The sequence below is a fragment of the Rhea pennata genome, chromosome 1 (genome assembly GCF_028389875.1).
Source record: "Rhea pennata isolate bPtePen1 chromosome 1, bPtePen1.pri, whole genome shotgun sequence".
Lineage (NCBI taxonomy): Eukaryota > Metazoa > Chordata > Aves > Rheiformes > Rheidae > Rhea > Rhea pennata.
The window spans coordinates 120,643,437-120,664,663 of record NC_084663.1 but is presented as its reverse complement, the minus strand read 5'-3'; the positions used below and the strand labels follow the sequence as shown (position 1 = coordinate 120,664,663).

At 38.9% G+C, this 21,227-nt stretch overlaps 1 protein-coding gene across 3 annotated transcripts in view; it reads left to right on the top strand.

Annotated features, from left to right (window-relative positions):
- Positions 1-11,031: 11,031 nt before the first annotated feature.
- The window catches only part of DSCAM (DS cell adhesion molecule), a 384,026-nt gene continuing 373,830 nt past the window's right edge, over positions 11,032-21,227 (top strand). For all 3 annotated transcript variants that reach the window (XM_062573710.1, XM_062573727.1, XM_062573718.1), the window contains exon 1: positions 11,032-11,149. In XM_062573710.1, coding sequence (XP_062429694.1) covers positions 11,047-11,149 — 103 coding nt within the window. In that variant the 5' untranslated portion in view covers positions 11,032-11,046. The remainder of the gene's footprint in view (positions 11,150-21,227) is intronic.

Here is a 21,227-nt window from a genome sequence, read left to right as displayed (position 1 = left end):
CTAAAGCTCAGTGTGGAATATTCACCTTCAGATGTGCGTATTTTTCTATTAGCTTTAGTGAAAAAGAGATGCAGAAGCATCCAAAGGAGAGATAAACTGTGCCTAATACCTATCATTTTTAAAAGGTCATATTCAAAACACATTTTCTTGCCTTCTTCCCTCCGAGTTCAGTGCAGTGAGAAAGGAACTCTGTCACTGATGCTGGATCTCATGAAATCTGCGGTCCTTTAGGGAGTTTTCAAGGAGTTCCCTTAAAAATCTCTCAATAAGCGTTAGCGTCCTGACTTCCACAAGGTCTTGTTAGCTTTTTCCTTCTTTCCCTTCCATTTTTGAAGATAAACTCTCACTTCTACCTCTCTCTCTCTCTCTCTCACCTCATCTCCACCCCAAGGGAGAAGGAACATCTGTTTTGTCTTTTTTCCTATGGTTCTACTGTTGCTTTTTGTCTACCAACTCTCCTCTCCACCTCCCCCCCCCAAAAAAAAAAAAAAAAAAAATAGCCCAGCTTAATTTTTAAACTTCCTATAACTTGGAGATGTTTTGTGCAGGTGCTGGGGTGAGGACCGGGGAAGGACATGGCGCTTTTAGAATAATGCATGTGCCAGACAGACCGCGCATGCAGTAGAAGGGCTCATGACCGTAGGCAGCAAACACCCATTCAGAAACTGAAAAAACTGAGGCAGCCAAGCAAGCCTGGATTTCTCCAGCTAAATGAGGTCTCTAAGAAAGATGTGGGGGTATCTTAATGGCTCTTGGACTGGTGGAGACAAAGGAACAGGTCAGCGAACAGTTTGTCCCACCAGTGTGAAGTCTGAGCTGCCCTTACACTGTACTCGTCATTCTCCTCAGCTGTATTGGAGGCTCAAGACAGCCGCTCCTCTGACCTAGGCATGACACAGGGAATCTCTGGGTGAAAGGCAGTCCTCCAGAAGGCCCAGAGGCTGCTGATATGTTATTTTTTACACTTTGATTGGTGCTGGATGTGTTGATAAGACTAGCTGCGTTCCTAGTTCCTTAACCACCCAAGGGACAGTATCTCATCCTCCTTCGTCCTTGCCACTTTGTGGCTGAGAAGATGCCTGCAGCAGACATCCCCAGCTGTCACCTGTTGCTGGAGTGCGTTCTCCTATCATAGTAAGAAATAGCTCCAGCTGGCTGCTATCCAAAGCAAGAGTCAGCTCTGGGAAGGAGCTTTCTGAAAAAGAACTGTTCTTGAGGGGCTTATTTCCAATGGAGGCAAAATTCTGATTTTATTCTCTGCTGCCTTTACCTTTATTTTAAAATACTTTTATTTTACTTTTTGGGTTTACTTTCTGGATTTCTTACGTTTGAGTTGCTAGTATTTAACAGTGAGATATTCTTAAATTTTAAGGTGACACTTCATACAATCTGTTGCATCTAAAGAAAATACTTGATTGTTGCCCAGTTCGCTGATCACAAAGTCACTGGGGAGAAAAGGTGAGCAAATATTAATATCCAGGCCTGATGTTCCATTGGAAAATGGTTTAAAAATCTGTTGCTATAAACCTACTGCAGTGCAGAAGAGCAGTCAACTGCTTAATTATGCAATTTATCTTTTCTACTTTGATTTTTATTTTGTCTAAATAATCTCAGTGGCCTATTTGCTCCAGACTTTCAATTTGATTCATAGCTTTTATTTTATCTATATAAATATTTCATACTGGGTTTGATTAATCAAAGGGATAATGAGAAATATTTTTTTTTATTTTGAAAATTTTATTCATTTAGGACTAAACTTTCCTCTTGCATAAACAATGCAGGAATAGAATTTAGCCTATGACTGAGACAGTCAATTTGCTTGCTCTGTTACACCTAAAATCTGAAAAGTCTGAAAGATTTTATTTCTCAAGTCATTACAGAAAGGGTTTTTAAATATGAAGTAGTTCGGAGGGTGAATAAGCAAAGAATGATGGAGAAAGGGAAGAAGATGATCTACTTTGGACAGATAGTTTCACAGTTCTCTATTGCATATCTTTCATCGCTTTGTTGTAACTGGTGCTGATCCCTCCAGGACGCTAGATCTTACACGGAACAAGCCAAAACCTGACTCAGGATGATAATTTAAATGTGGCATCATCTCTCTTATGTCTTAGTGACTCCTCCTTCTTCTCATTAAAAAAGGGCATTATGAAACACTGCTTTCCGCCTATTTTATCTTGTGTAATATAATGAAGCCTTGATAATTGAAGCATTGTAAGCAGAAATAGCAAAAGTGTTGTTTGCCAGGCCCTGCTATAAAACCTCCAAATGCACAGTATATGTGTATGTAGAAGTCGCAGTATTACAGTATATGCAGCAGCTGCAGTGTCCTGGAGACCTCGAGGAAGGAGTGACATGCCAGACAGGAGAAAAGACAACATCTGTATAGACAAAAAAAAAAAAAAAAAAAAAAAAAAGAGAGAGAGAGAGAGAGAGAATCTGGTCTCATTCATGCCAGTAGGTTTTGGTTTATTGAGGGCAAAGCCCGGTCTAGATCTTTACCACTATACTTACCCAGACTCACTATGCAATACTCATTTTACTTTTTGTTTCTGAACGTGCTCGACTTGCAGCTCCACCGTCCAGCTTGTCGTGAGATAAGCCCATTTACCTGACAGGAGATTTCTCAAGTGCTAAAAGAAATTTTGTATCCAGCTGACAGGTTCAGCACTTTGCTAGGCACAATGTGGCAGCACTGTCTCCCCTGAAAAGCAGGAGAAAATTCCTTGCATATTATATTTTGTCAGTTCCCCTTACCATTTCAAGTAGCTGAGTCTAAGGTACTTTGATTAAATTTACAAAAAACACATCCTTCTTTCCTTCCCATTCTTGTTATGTGAATATGATTATGGTTTCTCTTTAGCCTGAGATTCAAGAAATGTCTCTTGCCTTCTGTCTGTTGATCTGATAATCTATGTGCTCCTCAAAACACATGGTTAAGAGCATAGGTTTTCTATAGGCCTTCTTGCCCTGAAGGTGCAGGCTGCTCTTTACCTTCTCATTTCAGTTGGGGCATCCACTGAGATGCAGGCTTGCATATTTCCCTCAGGTGTTGTTGATAGTCAGTGGTAAATAAACCATATTCAGGAGGAACCTTTGCATCTTCTTCCCTTGGATAGTTGACTGCTGCCATCGCTTTGAAAATGCAGATGTTTCTCTGTCAAAGCCACACGTAGTCAAATTCAACTGCAAGTCGTCTTGGTTTTGACTTAGAGGGGTGCTAGAGGTTCGTTCATGCACCAGAAGTTTTAGGGGTGGGCCGACGCATGTTTTCTTCGGCCCTCACAATTTTAGTTATAGTTCTGGAGACCAAATACTTCAAAAGATTTGTTTTCAGAATAGCATACAGGCTATTTTTTCTTTAATTCTAGCTTATTTTGTTCTTCAGATATTTCTCACTATTGTTTTATACCTCTAATGTTCATTACTTTCCCTACTGCTCTTCCTTGCAACTTCTAGTCTGAGCTTATTGCTACTTACCATAAAATATGGTGGTTAGTCAGATCATATTTTACCATTCAGATAAAGTAGCATATAATTACATATTGTCTTTGACTTGTCTCAATTTCAATTTGCTTTTGATATATCAGTTGTTCTGTTATTCAGCTAATCACTTTCTTCCTATGGAACATTACAGAGAAATATCTTTTTAATAAAAGATTCTGTATGAAATCCCATTCTTGCTGTCGAATGTATCCAAGTAGCTTATGCATTGTTTTCCACCACAGAACACATCTGGATTGTCAGCGTTGTGTATATGTGTGTATATTATAGCATTGCAACTATTTTCCAGGGATCCTAGTCTGTTTGTGTCTGCCGTTAAGATGAATGTATACCAGATGCTACTTTAAAATGAAGCACTATTGTATAGGTTGATTGATGGAAAGTTCATCAAAAGTAGTGAAAACTTCTATAGGGGACACAATGTAAATGTAAAAATTAATTGTTACGTGCTGCCAATATGAGTCTCTAGTTTGGCTGTGCTGCATCTTGATTCGAAAGTTAGATTCTATGAAAGCGTCAAACCTAGTCCTTGATATTCCCTATTTTTATGACATTTGTAATTTGGTATCCAGCTTTTTATCCTCAGCCAGAAAATTTACTGTTTTTACCAGGATGTCTGTCAAGAAATAGTATAGTGTAATGAAAGTTGGCAAATGTGAACTGTGTTTATTACTGTTAGTCGTCTTTGCCAATAGAAATTAAAATGCCCTGTTGATTGTTTCACTTGTATTTGTAGAGAAAAGGCTGTATAGCAGATGAACAATGCCATTTTTTTTAAAAAAAATCTATTATGTTACCAACAATTCTGTTCTCTGCTTCATAGTATGACTATAATTAGAAATGTGATTATGTAAAAATGCAACTATCTTATTCAGCCCTACTTTTTCCTACGCATAGTCCTATTATGTCTCTTTTTGCTTTCCAGAAACCCAAGTTTCAGCTTGGGCTGAGCCCTTTTTTACAGGGGACTTATTCTGAACTAGCACCTGCTTCATCTGTATGCAGGGCCTCATCAGCTCCAGAGCCTGAAGATTTTTCTGCCTTTCATCTTGCTCTGTGATGCCCATTTATCTAGCAGCCTCCTGCATGCCAGAAGCCTTTCCCTGAAGTCCTTTCCCTTTAAGAGGGTCTCTCTTAGTCTTTCTCTTTTAGGATTCCCAGAGCCAGTCCCAGTCTCTCTTAGGGAGCACTTGCTGATGGTCTGTGCCAAGATCATATTTAGAAAAGAATCCTTTTCTACCTTCTATCTCCTTGCCTCAAGCTGTCAGGAAAGATAAGGAAAAAAACCCTCCATTTGGTGCTCCCAGCTACCTTAAGACTAAGTGGCAGAGGTAAATGCTGTGCTTCATGCCTTAGCATTGGGGTTGCTAAGTATTTCTGCAGGATGGTAACACCTGTCTCGTGCAGATGAAGTCTAACCTTGAAATCTGTCTTACAGATGCTTACTCGGGCATGATGCATTATGATCACTTTTTTAAAAAAGCTTACTTCTTACCTGACTTGCTTCAGATAGTCATGCCAGGATTCACTGCATTCAAAATATGGTGAAATATGCAGGTTTTTGTGTTTGTGTCAAACAAAATTGGCCAGGTTTTTATGGTGAGCGCTTTATGCAAATGTACAATAGAGTGGTATTATTGGCAGTGTCTCCTACAGTTTATTGAAAAATACAAAAACTATGCCTTCTGCTGCTACAGTCTCAAACAGAAAGCGTTAGGAAGATATTTTGGATGATATGTTGAACAGTTGAAGAGCCCATGGCATTTGTGAATAATCTTGTGTTCTGACCAATACTGACTTTTTTCAGTGTGATAGAGTCTGCTACTTAAGGTTGGAGGGGGGCTATAGTCACACAAATCAGAGAGCCGAGGTTACCGTAAGTGTTCTTTGCACTTAGGTTTCAAAGTCTTTGTTGGAAAGAGCAGGCCACATTATATAATGTATTTATTAAATTATATTTGTGTTAATTGTAGGTATGTCTTATCATTAAGGAGTTACAGAATTTTAAAAATTGGTTGCTCATTTCTACTTATTACATTATAAATTACGTTGCTGTGGGAAGACTGTAAAAATAAATTTATAAATGGTAACAGAAACTGCCTGTGTTACAGGCAGAAAGTTTGTTACTAGAAAATCTGTGGAAATAGATTGCTGTTAGATTTTGGTTGGCCTTATAAAGAATGCTGCATTGACAAATGCAAGAGTGATCAGATCTATTACAGTTCACAGTACAAACTAAGAAGTATTTCCATTTTATTTTCAGATCCAAAGTACCTAATGGATTTAATCTGGTGATATTTTCTTCTAAAAATGAGAAACATTAGCTCTTGCATTAGGGTCAAAATGTTCTAATTACCTTAATTAGACATCATAGCAGTTCATATTTGATTTTATGGCAGATAACAGTCAAATTATTTTGTATGTAGCTGAAATTTCTTATCTGATCAAAGTCTATCTTTTTCCTTTTTTGTCTTGCAGTTTTCAGTGAAGATCTACACGCCAGTCTATATTTTGTCAATGCATCTTTGCAAGAGGTAGTGTTTGCGAGCACCACAGGGACATTGGTACCCTGTCCAGCAGCAGGGATCCCTCCTGTGACGCTCAGATGGTACCTAGCAACGGGCGAGGAGATCTACGATGTCCCAGGGATCCGCCACGTCCACCCCAATGGCACTCTCCAAATTTTCCCCTTCCCTCCTTCAAGCTTTAATAACTTAATCCATGATAACACTTACTATTGCACAGCTGAAAATCCTTCAGGGAAAATCAGAAGTCAGGATGTCCACATTAAGGCCGGTAAGTATGATTTTTCACTTGCCTCAGATGGGCTTAAGGAGGGAAGAAACTTGGGTGTTTTGGACAAGGCATAGGAACTGTTGCGAATCAAAGAAGATAGACTGGAAGAATAACCCCTGCATTCTTCACCATGTTAAGTGAAATAATGGATTTCTCTTTCTTCTCTCCTCCCTGATTTGATTTGATTTGGGAGGTGAAACATTAGTTTTTCAAAGATCATCAATCACCTGAACTTCTGAACAAGTCTAAGGAAAAATGAACTGATAATGAAACTATTAATCGGACCATACTCACTGAAGAGCTGAGAGAGAAAAGGGATAGTCTTTGAGTGTCATTTAGGGGCTGAAAAAACAAAATGTTTGCCCAGTCACATCTCCTAAGCACTTATCAGTTGTGCCTTGCTTTGAGAGAAAATCTTGAGACCTATACAATAATTGAACAACTGATGTTGGTACATAGGAAATGTTCTTGGTTTAAGTTATGCAAGTGTTTCCTGTACTGACTGTGTACAGACTGGCTCAACCAGTAGAGAGTTAAAGTGAGATCAAAATCAGTCCTTTTATCACAACACATAAACACAATTGCATAGTTTTTGAAGGTTTTGTCTACCCACTTCAGTTAATCAAAATATTCAAACAAACAAAAGCTAGTCTGGAGGATGACCCTTGGCTGATGTAAATCCTCTTCGGTGTCAGTGGAGCTATGATGGTCTTTCTTCAGAAGAGACGTATCTTTCTTTTGGAAGTATGTCTTTACATGACTTATATTGGAAAAAATGTAAACAGTCAGCAAATAGTGTGGTTGTCTTGGACTCTCTTCTTAAACAAAAGAATGGACTCAACTCTTCTTAATGATAAATGAACGTTCAGAAATTCATCATTTGAGAAGTAGAAGGACTAAACCCCAAATTTTCAAGAAATGTGTATGTCTTATTTAAATTATAGTCTAAAACAGTGTTTTGCAGAAGAGTGACTAGAATACATGAGTCCATACATTATGTGTGCAGAAATTTCTATAATGGTCACTGCTTACTCTGAAAACACTTAGCTGTCCACAGATCAAAAAAGTTGGAAAACCGTTGGCCTACAAGAATATGTAGAAACCCATTATGCATTTGGAGCATATGTAGCTTTTTTATTCCCCTAATTTTGTTTTTAGTTTAACATATTTGTGGACAAGGTATCAGAATATTCAAAGAGAACATTTTATTTGTTGTCCTATGTGGATTTGTTAATGTATCTCAATTTTGATGATCTTTTAGGTAGATTTTTTTTCTATTATTAGTTGCCACATTTTTTATTTTGTAAATTAACTAAAGTGATAGTTTAAAGAAGGCTAAAACTAAAACTTGCAACCTTGTTAGCTAAGGCTCTGAAATGATGTTCATTCAATTTTAAAAGCACATGATGCAGATTCTAGTATGTGGCTCAACATTGACCTTTTTATTCAAGGAACCCCAGAAGAAGACGCCTTTATCTGCTGGCCGTATCTTGTGGTATAGATCTATGTATTCTGCTTTAGAAATAAAATTCAAAAAAAAAAAAAAAAAAAAAAGAGGAAGAAGGGCATGAAAGGAAAGGCTTTGCAATGGGTGGATATAGCTGCTTGGCTCATAAACTAACCACTTTTTTTGGACTAAATGCCTTTTTATCCCCTCTCCCTTCCTTTTTAGCCTTTCACCCCTTATCCACTCATTTTGCTGTATGAATCAACTTCTCATTTAACATGAGGCTTGGATAACAAATTAAATAAGTCCCTTTTCCTTCCCATGATTGTATCTTGTGCGTTAGAGCTGTCATTGTGCCTGATAGCAAACAATAGCTATTAGTGAATCTCCTTTCCAGAGACTTGTGTAATCTCCCAGTCATAGGAAAGCACAATTTTTAACAAAATCTCCCATGCATAGCCATAAGAATATTTTATGTTCAAATGGCACAGGAGAAATAAGTAAACCCTGTATTGCTCAAATATATGAAGTAAAAAACTTTATTTATCTATATCTTTCTTTCAGTCACATTGTGGTCATGTGAAGATTTGTACATGGTTCCAGTTTGGCCCTAATTATCATGATGTTTTGGGTCCTTTCCTAATCCTTTTTCTTTTCCCTCTCCTTCTCCTGTTCTTTAAATATCCTCCAATAGCAATAAGGTTTCCTAGGAATATACAAGCTATCACTGGAGCATCTGACTGTTGCACAGCTACGCAAAGATAGGTCTGCTCATTCTCATAATCACCTTGGGAAAGCGTGAATCTGACATATCTGTTACACCAAGAATATGGGTAGCAGATATAAAGGTTCAAGCTCACAAATGATTTGAATTGCATTTTTGCATATAATTTTGCCTGTAATACAGATTAAAAGCATCCCCTGCCCTTCCCTCTTCTCTCTCCCAAAGAAAAGCAAGAAAGATCCAAATCTCTTCCACACCACTCCTACATGGAAATCAAGGTGCATATTTCCATTTCACTTTCAAGCTTTCCTGTGCAGTTATAGAGGGATGAATACTTTTTAGCAAAGGCTGAAATCCTCATATAAATTCATGACTTGGGGAACTTGGATTTAAAAAAAAAATAAATCAACTAATCATTCGTGGGAGCTGGCAAAACCGTGATCTGGAAATCACTGAGGAGACCCTGAAATCACAATAATGTAATTTCTTTTAAGCAAGGAAATGAATAAACCTCCTTTTAGTTTGTATGCTTCACAGTTTCTGTACTTGCTTTCTGAAGCAGATAATGGGACAATAAGCTCTAAAATGACACCACAGATTTTCAGACAGTTCTGAAAAATACAAATAAGCTTAATCTTGCCTTATTTTTAGCAGTGTATTAGGATATTGCTGCGAAACAGCCCTTGCCTGTAAATGATGGTTGGAGCATGAGCATTAGACAAGAGTCAGCCTCATAAAGGTGATCTATGTGCGCTGGAACCAGTCCTTCCACTGTAGAACAAGATTAGGAGCAACTTCATCACAGGGCAGCGAAGATTGTAAAGTCACTGCATTAAGGGTGCTTATACTATTACCAACTCACCAAAGGTAGCCTTATGACAGGCTTAAGGAACTTTTTAGATTAAAAAAAAAGACTTTTTTTTTTTTTAATGGTGGTGTTTACTTTATTATGGAAGATGGATTTGTCTTAATTTTTCAAGATACTTAATTTATCATTAAATTTGTTTATTTTTGGTTAGAGTTTCTAACTGTTATATTGCTACAGTCTTGTTTGGAATTGAGAACTTCAGTCCTCTTTTTGCAGTGGTGGCACTGGACCTGAAAACACATTACTCTTTATATTTGTAGCAACTACAGTCACATTTCAGCACACTCACTTTTTTTTCTTTAAAGACATTGTGAGTGGGGTTGACATTTAAAAGTTCCAGTGCTCCTGGTATACAAAAATATATGCACAAACACTGCAAAGGATTTACAGACACTTCAGTTTGTAATGAATGCGGTTAAATGTTGTAGTTGGTACAGGTCTGTGGGCAGGATATGTAGGTAAGAAATGTTGTAACATGAATCTTCTGCATTGCTGACTTGGTTGCACTGGTGTACTAGGATTGTTCTTGCCAACAATTTTTACCCTTAGACATAGTATACATGACTCAGACATACATGCCATCTTACACTATACTCATCCCTACATTGACTGAAACTTTTCCTTTCTTCACCACCACCACAAAGTATGTAACTGTATTGGTCTGTGTTGGTTCCTTTTCTTTCTCCTTGACCTTGTGCTCCTGTGGATCTTCTGCCTCTCCTTCCTGTCTAACTCACTTACCTGCTCTTGTAGTAAAAAACATTTATTTCTTCACTGCTCTGCCTTCTTCTCCATTAACTATTATTCACAGAATTTTCACCCTTCATTCTTCATGGCACTGTTTCAGTGCCAGGATTTCCTACTTTCCAGTCTCCCACCCTGAACAACCTCATCACATCCCAGCAACCTTAGTTTGACATGAAAGATTTGTTCAGCTCTTCATCTTCTCTTTCTCTTCAGCCATTAATTTAATTCTTCTAGCTGCTAGAAGAATTATATCATGAATCTCAGTGCTTCTACACTGTGCTTTAACACAGCTCCAAATCACAGTTTCTGTTTTCTGATTGCATTTCCTTCACTGCTGGCCAATTGACTGTAGCTCTTACCTTACCTGCTACTGTTCCTCTGTCTCTGAGACACCTTGCTTTTTCTCTGGCTGTCACCTCCATCGATTTTCTTCCTCAGTTCTCATTTCTTCAAAATCCTAAATTACAGTGACCTTCTTTTCTACCCTCTGGATGTCTTACACACACACAGAAGTTGTATGTACTTTGTACCCTTTGATAGAGCAGAAAGCAATTTGTGAGGGGAAGCATGGCATGAGAAACTGGGTAAGTAACAGAAGACGTAATATCATTTATCCATTTAAAATATGCAGTTCCTGCAAAGCTCTTTTCTCTTTGCCCTAAGAATTAGAGAGAGGAGGAACACAGAAACACTGTGAAATGTAGATTTCGAGGAAACAAAAAGACCTTGGAATATTCTCTTATTCATTTGCAGTTAGCCTCGCAAAACAGTATAATTTACCCCGATAAAAAATTCATAATGCAAGTAACCTTCTTGGATGGACTTTGCAAGGCTAACCTAAGAAGCGGATGAAGCAGATGGGGTGCGATATATGTGACTATGACTTCTTTAACAAGACATGTTCTTCTCTCTTCAGTTTTACGGGAACCATATACAGTCCGTGTGGAGGACCAGAAAGCCATGAGAGGCAATGTAGCAGTGTTCAAGTGCATTATCCCCTCCTCTGTGGAGGCATACATCACTGTTGTCTCATGGGAGAAAGACACAGTCTCGCTTGTCTCAGGTAGGCTGTTTTGGCCTCCTTTTCTTGGGGCTGGTAGCTATACTTCCTGTTTTTCCCATAATGCCTGATGTTTACTTTGAGTTGATTATAGCTGAATGGTGTTTCATCTTTTCTGGAACGTATTTCACATTACCATTGCTGCATCCCTATGACTGCATATGACATGAAGGTTTTAGACAGCTCTGCTTTTTCCAGCATGCTTGAGGGGGAAATAACATGTTTTTTGCTTTACACCAGACATAAAATTAGCTTCCTGGTGCTGTGGCAATGGGTTCATGTTTTAACTTTGATAAGAAAATCCTATGTGCCAGAGAAATTTCAGTGTCATAATGCATGTGTTGGTTTGCAATTGTTTCTCAGTAGCAATGTTAATCATGGACTGGAAGAAATCCTAAGTTTAAATTTGTTTGGTTATGTTTAAATGAGATGTGTGCCTGGTATTCGTACTTTCATAACATTTTTATCTCAGATATCTTTATAGATGACACTGGAGGCTTAAGCATGCTGTAAAATGTGCTGTAAGCCAAACATATTGAAGTGAAACGATATATTCTGAAAGAGTTATATGAATTAATCTATTTAATGACAGTGTGAAGAATTGTGAGGCATTGTTCAAAAAGTACAAGGAATTCAAGCAAAGAGTATTCAACACTTTAAAGCATTAAACATTGTAAGAAATTCATTGCAGAAATTGCATGTGGCAAATATTTTCAGTTTGGTACATCCCTAAATTATGTATTACATACAGTGCATCTGCTGTTACACATACAATGATTTACATGTGTAGGAATTTGAAAGGTATTGTTCCATGGTGATACAGAATGGAAAAAAATAATCTGTGTTGAATTGCTGCAGAGTGTATTCATGATGTGCTTGTGTTTAACTGTACAACAGTATATATGGAAATGTTTTTTCACATTCTCCTCAGTAAATTATTAATCTTTCTAATAAATGAGGGTTTAATGGAAATACCTATGTTTCTATATAACTCATGTTCTTAATTTTATTTCTCTATGCAGTTTATTGATCACTTACACAAGCTTGTCCTATTTTTGATATATTTCAAATAGCTTGCTAATGATCTCATAGCTGTTTAAAGAACATATAATTCATGAACAGTTGTCCTATCCTATTGGCATACTTTTTAACCTTGGTAAATCTACATCCTTGGTTTTAGTTATGCCCTTGGATTTTGAGCAGGCATATGATTTTAGTCACTGGGGAACTGACACAATGTTTTTCCACAAACAGGCTTGTAATATTTGGATTGTAGGACTCACAACTTCTCAGCCAATAAAATAAGGTCTGATTTGTAGTTCAATATGCAAATAAGCTTTCCATTAGTCCATTTAAAATGATACAGAACTATCATTAAGATTATCTAATACATAACCGGATGGATTTGCTTACTTTGCTTCATCTTAAAATAGGCTACTACATGGTGCATATTCATCTGTACATGTGAGCACTGTTTGACTGAAAAGGATGTCTATACTTGCATCATTAATTAGTTTAATATTAAACTTCATTCATTATGCACTATCAGAAAAATATGAAAATTTTCTACATCAACATAGATTATGTCCCTTCAGTCTGATTTTTTGAATTGATATCAGTACCTAGTCCGTATCTAATATCTTTGAGCGGCTCAATCCTATTCTTCACTCCAGAATTGGGAGCGGGGCACAGAGGTTTCTGCATCCTCCTCTTTATGGAAGGAAGTGGTTAGTCTGTCTTGATTTACTCCTTTGAACCTTTGAGGGCTGAAAGTGTATAATAATATTTGACTATTGGAGCCTAGATTTCATCTTTTCTCATAATACATCTTCTGACTGTGGCTGACTAGGTTACAATCATTAAAAACTTATTACAAATTCTAACGCTTAAAGAACAGTTTCTAATTATGTCACAATTCCTCAATTCCACAGTTAGAAAATCTAAATTGAAATAAAATACAATTTATTAAAACTGATGCTCATTATAATTTTCTCTTTAGTTATATGACCATGTCATTGAAAAAATTCTGTTTCAGAGATGAAATCACAGATGAGAATAAAGGTCTGTGCTATCTGTTGTGCCAGGGCAAAAGTGAGGCATGGAAACATCACTGCAGTTTACCCAGAATGACTGCAAGATTCATTTACTTGGCACTTACACTCTTAGGACTTTAGCTGCAGCTTAATAGTGGGAACATGTAAAAAACAGAACCCATGCACATTTCATAAAACATTTGCCTTAAATTTACTCATAGTCAATTTTGCAATAATTTGGCCATGAACTCAAATAGTAGATATTGATCACACTTGCCTTCTTAGAATGCCAGTGCTGATGAATAGGATGCAAGACTACAGCATTATTGAGCTTGTTTCCACTAATAGTCAATATTCTGAGGAAATACATATACATACTTATAGAACCATTACTACCACAGTTTTCTCTGTGTGCACCGGACCAGTTTCCCCAGTATATTTTGTGTCCCACCATTTAATATTCCAATATTCAGAGCATGAAGCTCTGATTTTGTTTTTTCTTGTTTTTTAAAGTAAGTGATTAACAGGTGACTCATTAATATCGGCAGAAATGAGAGCTATGCTGAGTCGAAACCTCTACTATCAAAGAGCTAGCATATAAAAAGATATATACTCACAGTGATGATTATCACCATTTGAAGTGATAGATAGTAGACAAAGCTTTTGTGGGAAAACTAGGTAGTGTCCACTTAAAAAAAAAAAAAAAAAGAAAAGAAAAAGGCAAATTGGAGGTGGGGGGAGAGAGGAGAAAATGAGAAGGACATTTTCCTTGCGATGATATACCTGGCTTAAATCCAGAGAAGGAAATGAGAGACTCCCTATGAAAGGAAAGAAGGTGGCTCTTCAGTGGGGAAGCTCCATATGTGAGTAGTTCAGCAGAGAAGATTTATTTTCTAAAAGACTTTGACCCTGTTGCAATCCTTCCAAGTGTATTTTAGAGTAAATATTTTATAGACTTATATATCAGAAGTCCTATTCTGACTACTAGAATAAAGAGATTTATAGATGAATTGACATCCTTCCACCTGTTCATTTCTCTTTTTATGTAAATCCAGCATTTTAAAGGGGGGAAAAAGTAATCAAAGTCTTTTTACTTCATATAACAATAAAAATCTACCTTTCTAAAAGGGGCGTATTCCTTGATCAAGACAGATTCTTTTTTTGCTATTGCAGCAATGTACTATATTAGATATATCTACTTTTGACTGTATGATTACTTACTAGAGAGCACAATGCTGTCCATAGTAATCAAAGTACGTAATAAAAATAGCTGACCAAAGCATCTTTTATGGAAGTTAGTGTTAGAGTGTTTCCAAAGACTGTCCAGATGTGTCAGATTCCCCATTTCAGAAAGGAGAAGGTTGCAGTGTTTGGAGCCAAAAATAGTAAATACAGTGACCTTTCTGTGTGCAAGGATGGCTACGAACTGGAAACGTGTGTGTGCGCCTGTCTGTCTGTTGTGGAAACGGGCAAGTAACACCGGGGGTTTGCTCCTACCCTTTCTTTTTCAAGGTAACTAAATCTGAAGCTGAAATTTTTTTTGGGGGGGGGGAATGTATTTTTGAGGTGAAGGTAGTGGGGAAAAGAGTTTTTAAAAAGCAAGGAAAATGCAATTTTTTGTTAAATCTGTTTTTGGGAAAAGTAAGAAACAACAATAAATGCACAGAAATCTTTTCATATTAGAAAGATCCAGTTTGAATAATAATTGTTGGATGAAATATTCAATCATCTTTAATGGATATAGCTTTTTACAAACTTTCATGATAGACACAGTTAAAGACAGCCGCAGACTTCTGCAATTGCCAGTCTGCTACAAACGCGTGACATATATTTTACATTATTTACCCATCCTGTGTCTCCTAGTGAAAGCAACCAAGCTTTCCAGAAGCATCTTGCCTAACACTCTCTAAAATGTGAGCAAAATAAAAGAACCAACGGTAATTCTGAGGAGTTTTAAGGGGTTCACAAAGTGCAACTTACTGTTTAGTAAAACTTGACAGCTATCTCAAGATCTCTTTTCTGAAGATCCTTTTTTTTTGCTGAAGAATTATGTATTGCCAAACAACTTGAAAATGAGCCTGACATTTGTGTGAATTATAATAATTAATGTAATGATATGCAGTTCTCTTTCCTGTATCAGTAACCAGTTCTTAGGCTTTTTCACTAGATGACACTAAACATGAAAGCTTAAATGATCTGCTAATGTCGTATGACTGGTAGCTGCATACAGCTTGCTCAAAGATCAAGTTTCTTTCCTTTCTTACCGTTCTCCTTTACTATCCGTTCCCAAAGAAAGAGGCTTCTCAAACTGGCTCTGTGTTGACCCTGTAACCACTGAAAACAGTTCAGGCCCTGCAGGACCCAAGGAGGCAGTGAAGTAGGTTTTTGTAGCAGCAGCCATAAAAAACAAGCAGTGACGGTGCCGAAACGTGCCGCGCTGCTCATCGTGCTCCTGCTTCCGCTGCCGTTGAGCAGCCACGAGGCAGGCGGGAGCCTAGTGCTCAACTCATAGCATTTATTTGTTCCTCAGCTGGACGAGAGAGGAAGGCAAAAGCAAAATAACTGCTGCTTGTGCTCTCTCTCTCTCTCTCTCTCTCTCTCTCTCTCTCTCTCTCTCTCTCTCTCTCTCGGTGAAAGCAAAGATGCTCGAGCCCCTTCATGTGTTAATTAGCTGCAGTGTGAGCAAGGAGGGGTATGGTCATAGGGGAAGGAGGACAGAGGGGGATTATTAAAAATAAGGGTTGGCGTAGGGCATCAGCACAGGGATAGAAAGGAGGAGAATGAGGAGCAGAAGGAAGCAGAGAGAAAGACAGAAGAATAAATCTTGTTCTGTCACTGCACGCTGTATTTCTGTTACGAATGCCTCCTCTCCTGGCGCTGATAACTATAAGCAGTTTTTAGTTTTTTGTGTATCATAGCAGCTTAGTGCCAAGAGCAGGATCATGAAGAGGTTCATGCCCTGACCTTTCTGAATTCCCATTTTCCTGTCTAATGACATACCTTGCAAGAATCTGTCCAATTTATACACAGAATGCGACTGCTGAAAAAAAAGGTAGAAAAGGAGAGAGACAGATAATAACAACTATGCACAACAGTATATTTAAATCAGCACAGAAAGAACAGCAGCTTTGAACGAAAGGTGTGTAAGCATGAATGGAGCACAATTCCCTGGAGGGCTTTGTTTGACGTGCACATGACAGCTGATGAGTCTTCGATCCAGAATACTTTCCACGGGCCATAAATTAGACACATTGGACCACGGCTGGAGAAGTGTCACTGAGGTACAAGGGCCTAAATTTAATGTAATGAATTGCATTATTTATTTACACACCATTCCTCAAGTCTTGTCTTTAAAAGGCTCAGGGGCTCTTGGATCTCTCGCTGCACAGAGGGCTTTCTGAATTGCTATGGTTGACAGTAAGCAGTCAATGTTTGCCAGTAGTTATCACGTGGTGGCATCTAAAATACAGCACTGCAGTTTTCATTTGTGCTAGGGTTTGGAGATTGCAGCAGTGATTCAGTTTACATACAGTGATCGTTGTTTTTTCAGTCATGAGGTTTGTATGTGGTGAAAAAAAATGTATCTTTATAGAGTGGTCCCATATGCTGAGTCCTGTGTTCAGAATTAGATTACTGCTGATGATCAGAGGAATTAAGTCAAGCCATTTGATTGAGGCTGCGCCTAGGAGAGAGAAGCTGTGATCTTTCTTGTTTTGATTTGATGTCAGGGCCTAATCATGGTTGCCAACAAGCAAGTATTCAGCAGACTTTTAACTTATGCCACTGAAAGCTCTAGATGCATGTTTTTTACCTAGTCCAGGTATAGTGGGATGAAGAGAATAAATTGCCAAGGTTAAATATTGATAGTATATATGAAAAAAACATCAGAGTGTAAATTATCTTCTATCAGAAATATGGCAGTGCAATTTAAATCTGCTGTTCAAAATAGCAGTAGCAACAGAAAATTAATCGGTCAGATCCTTACATCAGCTGAGCTCCCTTGATTCCTCAGGAAGCTAATGTCTCGCAATCCTAGAAGCTGGAGATGGTAAAAATCTAAGCCTACTTGGTTGTGCAAATGTTGGTCATGCTCTTCTTAGACTCAATGCAAGCTAAAGTAGTAACTGAGCAAAGCAATGCACTTCAAGTGTTCATTGGAGGACCTTTCCTCTGGCTCCTCTGCAGTCTGTATGCCAGCTCTGCTCCCCACTATGTTACACTGGAGTATTTTGATCAGAGTAATCATTCTAAAATTATGGCAGGATTAGGTGCAAGATTTTCAATGGCTTTGTGAGAGGCAGATGTTTAGAGTGACTTGGAGGGATCAGGATGAACAGCGTCTGATCTACATGTCATAAAATCATGTTTTGGTAACACAGAAAAAGGTAAACAGATTTTAAGCAAAGGATTGGCTTGCTAATAATTTAATTAGCACAGTGAGGCATGTATGTGAAATTTAGGTTAATGTCAGAGAGATTGTTGTTTCCCTATAGGGGCAATTCTCTGATCTTACTAGGGGTGACTGGGCATTTTGGATGCTCTTGGGGCATAGAACGTGGGTTGCTGTTGGGGAGAGACGGAAAAATGATTTGAGTGGGATGTTTCAGTGCCTAAAGCTCACAAAGTCCAAATTTGCTCTGTGACTTGCTACTTCCAGCAAATTTAATGCTAATGGGGTTCACAAACAGTGACAGTATTACTGGCATGTGAGTAATGAAGTGTGTCTGGCGGATAAGTACATTTTAATCTTTTTTCCTCGTATTGCCACTCTGCTTTGGATAGCCCTCTGTTTCTGTCCATTGAGGGAATCATTTCCTTGTCCTCACCTTAAAAAACAAACAAAAACCCAATAACCCCCAATCCCTGAATCCTCTTTCTCTCCTTTTTTGCTCAACCCTTTAATTTTTCTTTCTCTACTTACACAATTAAGGAGCGTGAAAAACTTGATTGGCCTCAGGCCCCCTTCAGAATTGCTTCTTGTGCTCTTGGGAATTAAATGGATAGAAAGAGAGAGAGAGAAATAGAGAGAGAGAGAGAGAGAGAGAGAGAGAGAGAGATTGTAATTCTTTCTACATTAGGGCGCTTTTTTTTTTTTTTTTTAATCTGGTGATACACGTTTCTCTCTCTCCCTCTCTGTATCTGTGAGAGTATATATAAAAGGACATTCATCATGGCTCTGTGCAGGCCTAAGGGCCTGCTGGACCATGCATAACATTATCAAATCTGATGCCCTAACTGTTCTGTTTTACCACCTTGTTATTGATGTTGCCAGTCATGAAGAGGTTTCTTTCAGCACGATTGCATTCAGTGGCACAGTTAGTCTCTCACTGGAAATATCTGTGTTACATTATTTTCCCTCCAGATGTGCTTGAAGTTTCTTCCATTTTTTCCTGGGGTGAATCCCATTTTATTGTCTGGCCAACTTTTTCTAGCCTCCTCAGCTCCTGTAACTCCTCTCTGGGGTTCATAAAACCTTCGAATAAATACAGCCTGCCTTTAATTAATGTGATATTTACCAGATCTTTATTAAAGATGAAATAAGAGCAGACTGATTGCTAACCTTCACAGGCATTGACTTAACTCTTTTCCATTTTGTCATTTATTTGCAATTCTTCAGGCAGTTTTTGATTCATGTAACTTTACTTGAATTAAATATTTGAAGCAGTATTTTTATTGACGTCCTCAGACGTGGGGGTTTATTTTTTGTCTGATTTGTAGATAGCAAAGCTACGAGTATTGATACCAATGACCTAGGAACAGGAACTTGCGCAAATCAGTGCGCTGACTGTAGGTCTAATTCTTTTGTTTTCATTTTTATTTTTTGAAATAGTGATCATTGCATAGTTTTCTTCTTTACAATATATTTTGCTAGTGGCTTGTGATCTTGTCACCTTCCTGATAGTAGTGAGTAAATAGATGAGCAAATTATGCTTGAAGTTGTCCAACAAAACTCTACATCTAGCCTGAGCAAACAGCCAATGAACTCTGACAGTTTTGGTATGCAGGGACAAAACCGATGCACGAGGTTCATTTTAATGAGTGGGTGCCTTACTGTCCAGAACCTGTTGCACTGTGGAGTTTTGTCAGTGTATAGGGTTTAGCTGCTGCTCTGAGAAGGGTAGCACGTAAAAATCTTCACTAGCCGTTACGACTGACCTGTAAAATTGCTAACACATTGAGAATATACCTAATAGGTGACATCTGGAGGAAACAGTATTTTCCAGCGTTGAACTAACTAATTGATTTTAAATAAACATCATTATTGTGTAGAGTGCTATTGCCGTGGATAAGCTTGCATATTTCTAGAGCTTTCGCTGGGCATATGGATGCTCATTCGGATTTGTCTTCCCCTCTTGAGAGTCCAAATTTTAACTGAAAGGCTCATTAGAAGAATGACTCATTAGAAAGAATTTGAAATACATATCTAGTAGGTCTTGGTTTCGTTTGCTGTGACATCAATGTCGTATCTCCATTGCTTCACCTGGATCTCTAAACTGTAGAGGCATATTTTAATAATATGTGTGGTTTTTTTTCTACGGTGAAGGCCAGGTGGTACTTTAGTTAGAATCAATCTGCCAGCGAACCCTGGCTGCGCAACTGCAGCATGATGGGGGACGCTCTGTCCTCCTGCTGAGAGAGTGGTAAATCCAAAGGCTAAACGTCTTGGATGTAAGCAGTGGCTGTATGAAAGAGTCTTTGGTGCTACTAGAGAACTTGAAGTTAGTGAAATTCTTATGAAGAATTCTTATGTGAGAATACAGGAAAAGAAAGATTGAACCAAGCAGGTTCCCCTCACCATCTTCCTCACCATCAAAATAGTTGCAATTACAATTGCAGGTATTTTTTTTACGGGAAAAAAGAAAAAAAAAAGGTTTGCTAGTTCATATTTTGTTTGGTTTGGAATAAAGCGTGCCTGTTTTTACCACGCACCCAAACGCTGTTAGTGTCGAATGAGTCGCAATGTTTCCTGCAGGCCATGGAGACCAACGTGATGCTGGGCTTTCAACGGGCGGAGGTGTGTGATCCACGCAGACCTGTCAACAAAAGCAGGTCAGCAGGATTGAGCAAGAAAAAAAAATCAATAAATCTTTGAATTAATCATGCATCTGCCAGAGAGAATTATGGGTGCATGAAATGAAGGATGTAGGTATATATCTATGGCAACTTACTCTCTTCTACCTCATTGTGCCTTTTTTTTTCCCTTTCTGTGCACAAGTTCTCTCTCCCCTACCCCCATGTGAAGGGTCCTGCATTTATTCTGATACCTTCACGGGATACTCACCGGTTATTTTAAAGCGACAGATCCAATCTGGAATCAGAAATCCCTCTCGCTCTGCTTTCACACGCACTGCCACTTCTCCCTCTGACTTTTGTGCGCACTCACCATGAATTAATACAGGAATTTCGCCTCCACATGAGACGAAGACTGCACATCTTGTGCAGTGAATTGGACCGAAAACAACTGCTGCTTCGCTGAGCAGAGGAGTTAAAAATTCATGCGCACGCGGCCGCTGTCTCAGGTGAGCGGCCGGCCGGGCGGAGCGCGGCTGCGCGGCGCCGGGGGACGAGCCCGCTGCTTTTGGAGGTCTTCCCCAAGCCAAACTTGGGCGGTTCGCTGCCGCCCCGCTTCGGAGCGAGCGCGGTCGGGGGGAAGCCCCCCGGCGCCTCTTCGGCCCTCTGCCCGGGGGGCCGGCCCCGGGGCGAGCCCGGTTCGGGCCGCCCAACTTTCACTGCAAGTTCAAATTCGTTTTCCCTTGCGGTCCACGGCTTCCTTTTCCAACGTCTGCAGCGATACTCAGCAGGTCCCCGAGAGCAGCTGCCCCGCTGCTTGCGGGAGGCGGGGGCAGCGCTGCTCCGGGACGGCACTCCGGGTTTTCGATTGCACGCCTGGGGGGGGGGGGGGGGGGAAATCCAAGTGTTTTCCCTCTTTCTCCGTTGAAAGAGAACACCAAATTTCTGACACACTCAGGGTATACATTTGAGTTCAGTGGCAAAGCTGATTTAAGAAAAAAAAAAAAAATCTTTGAACTAACAAAGAGGCAAATAGA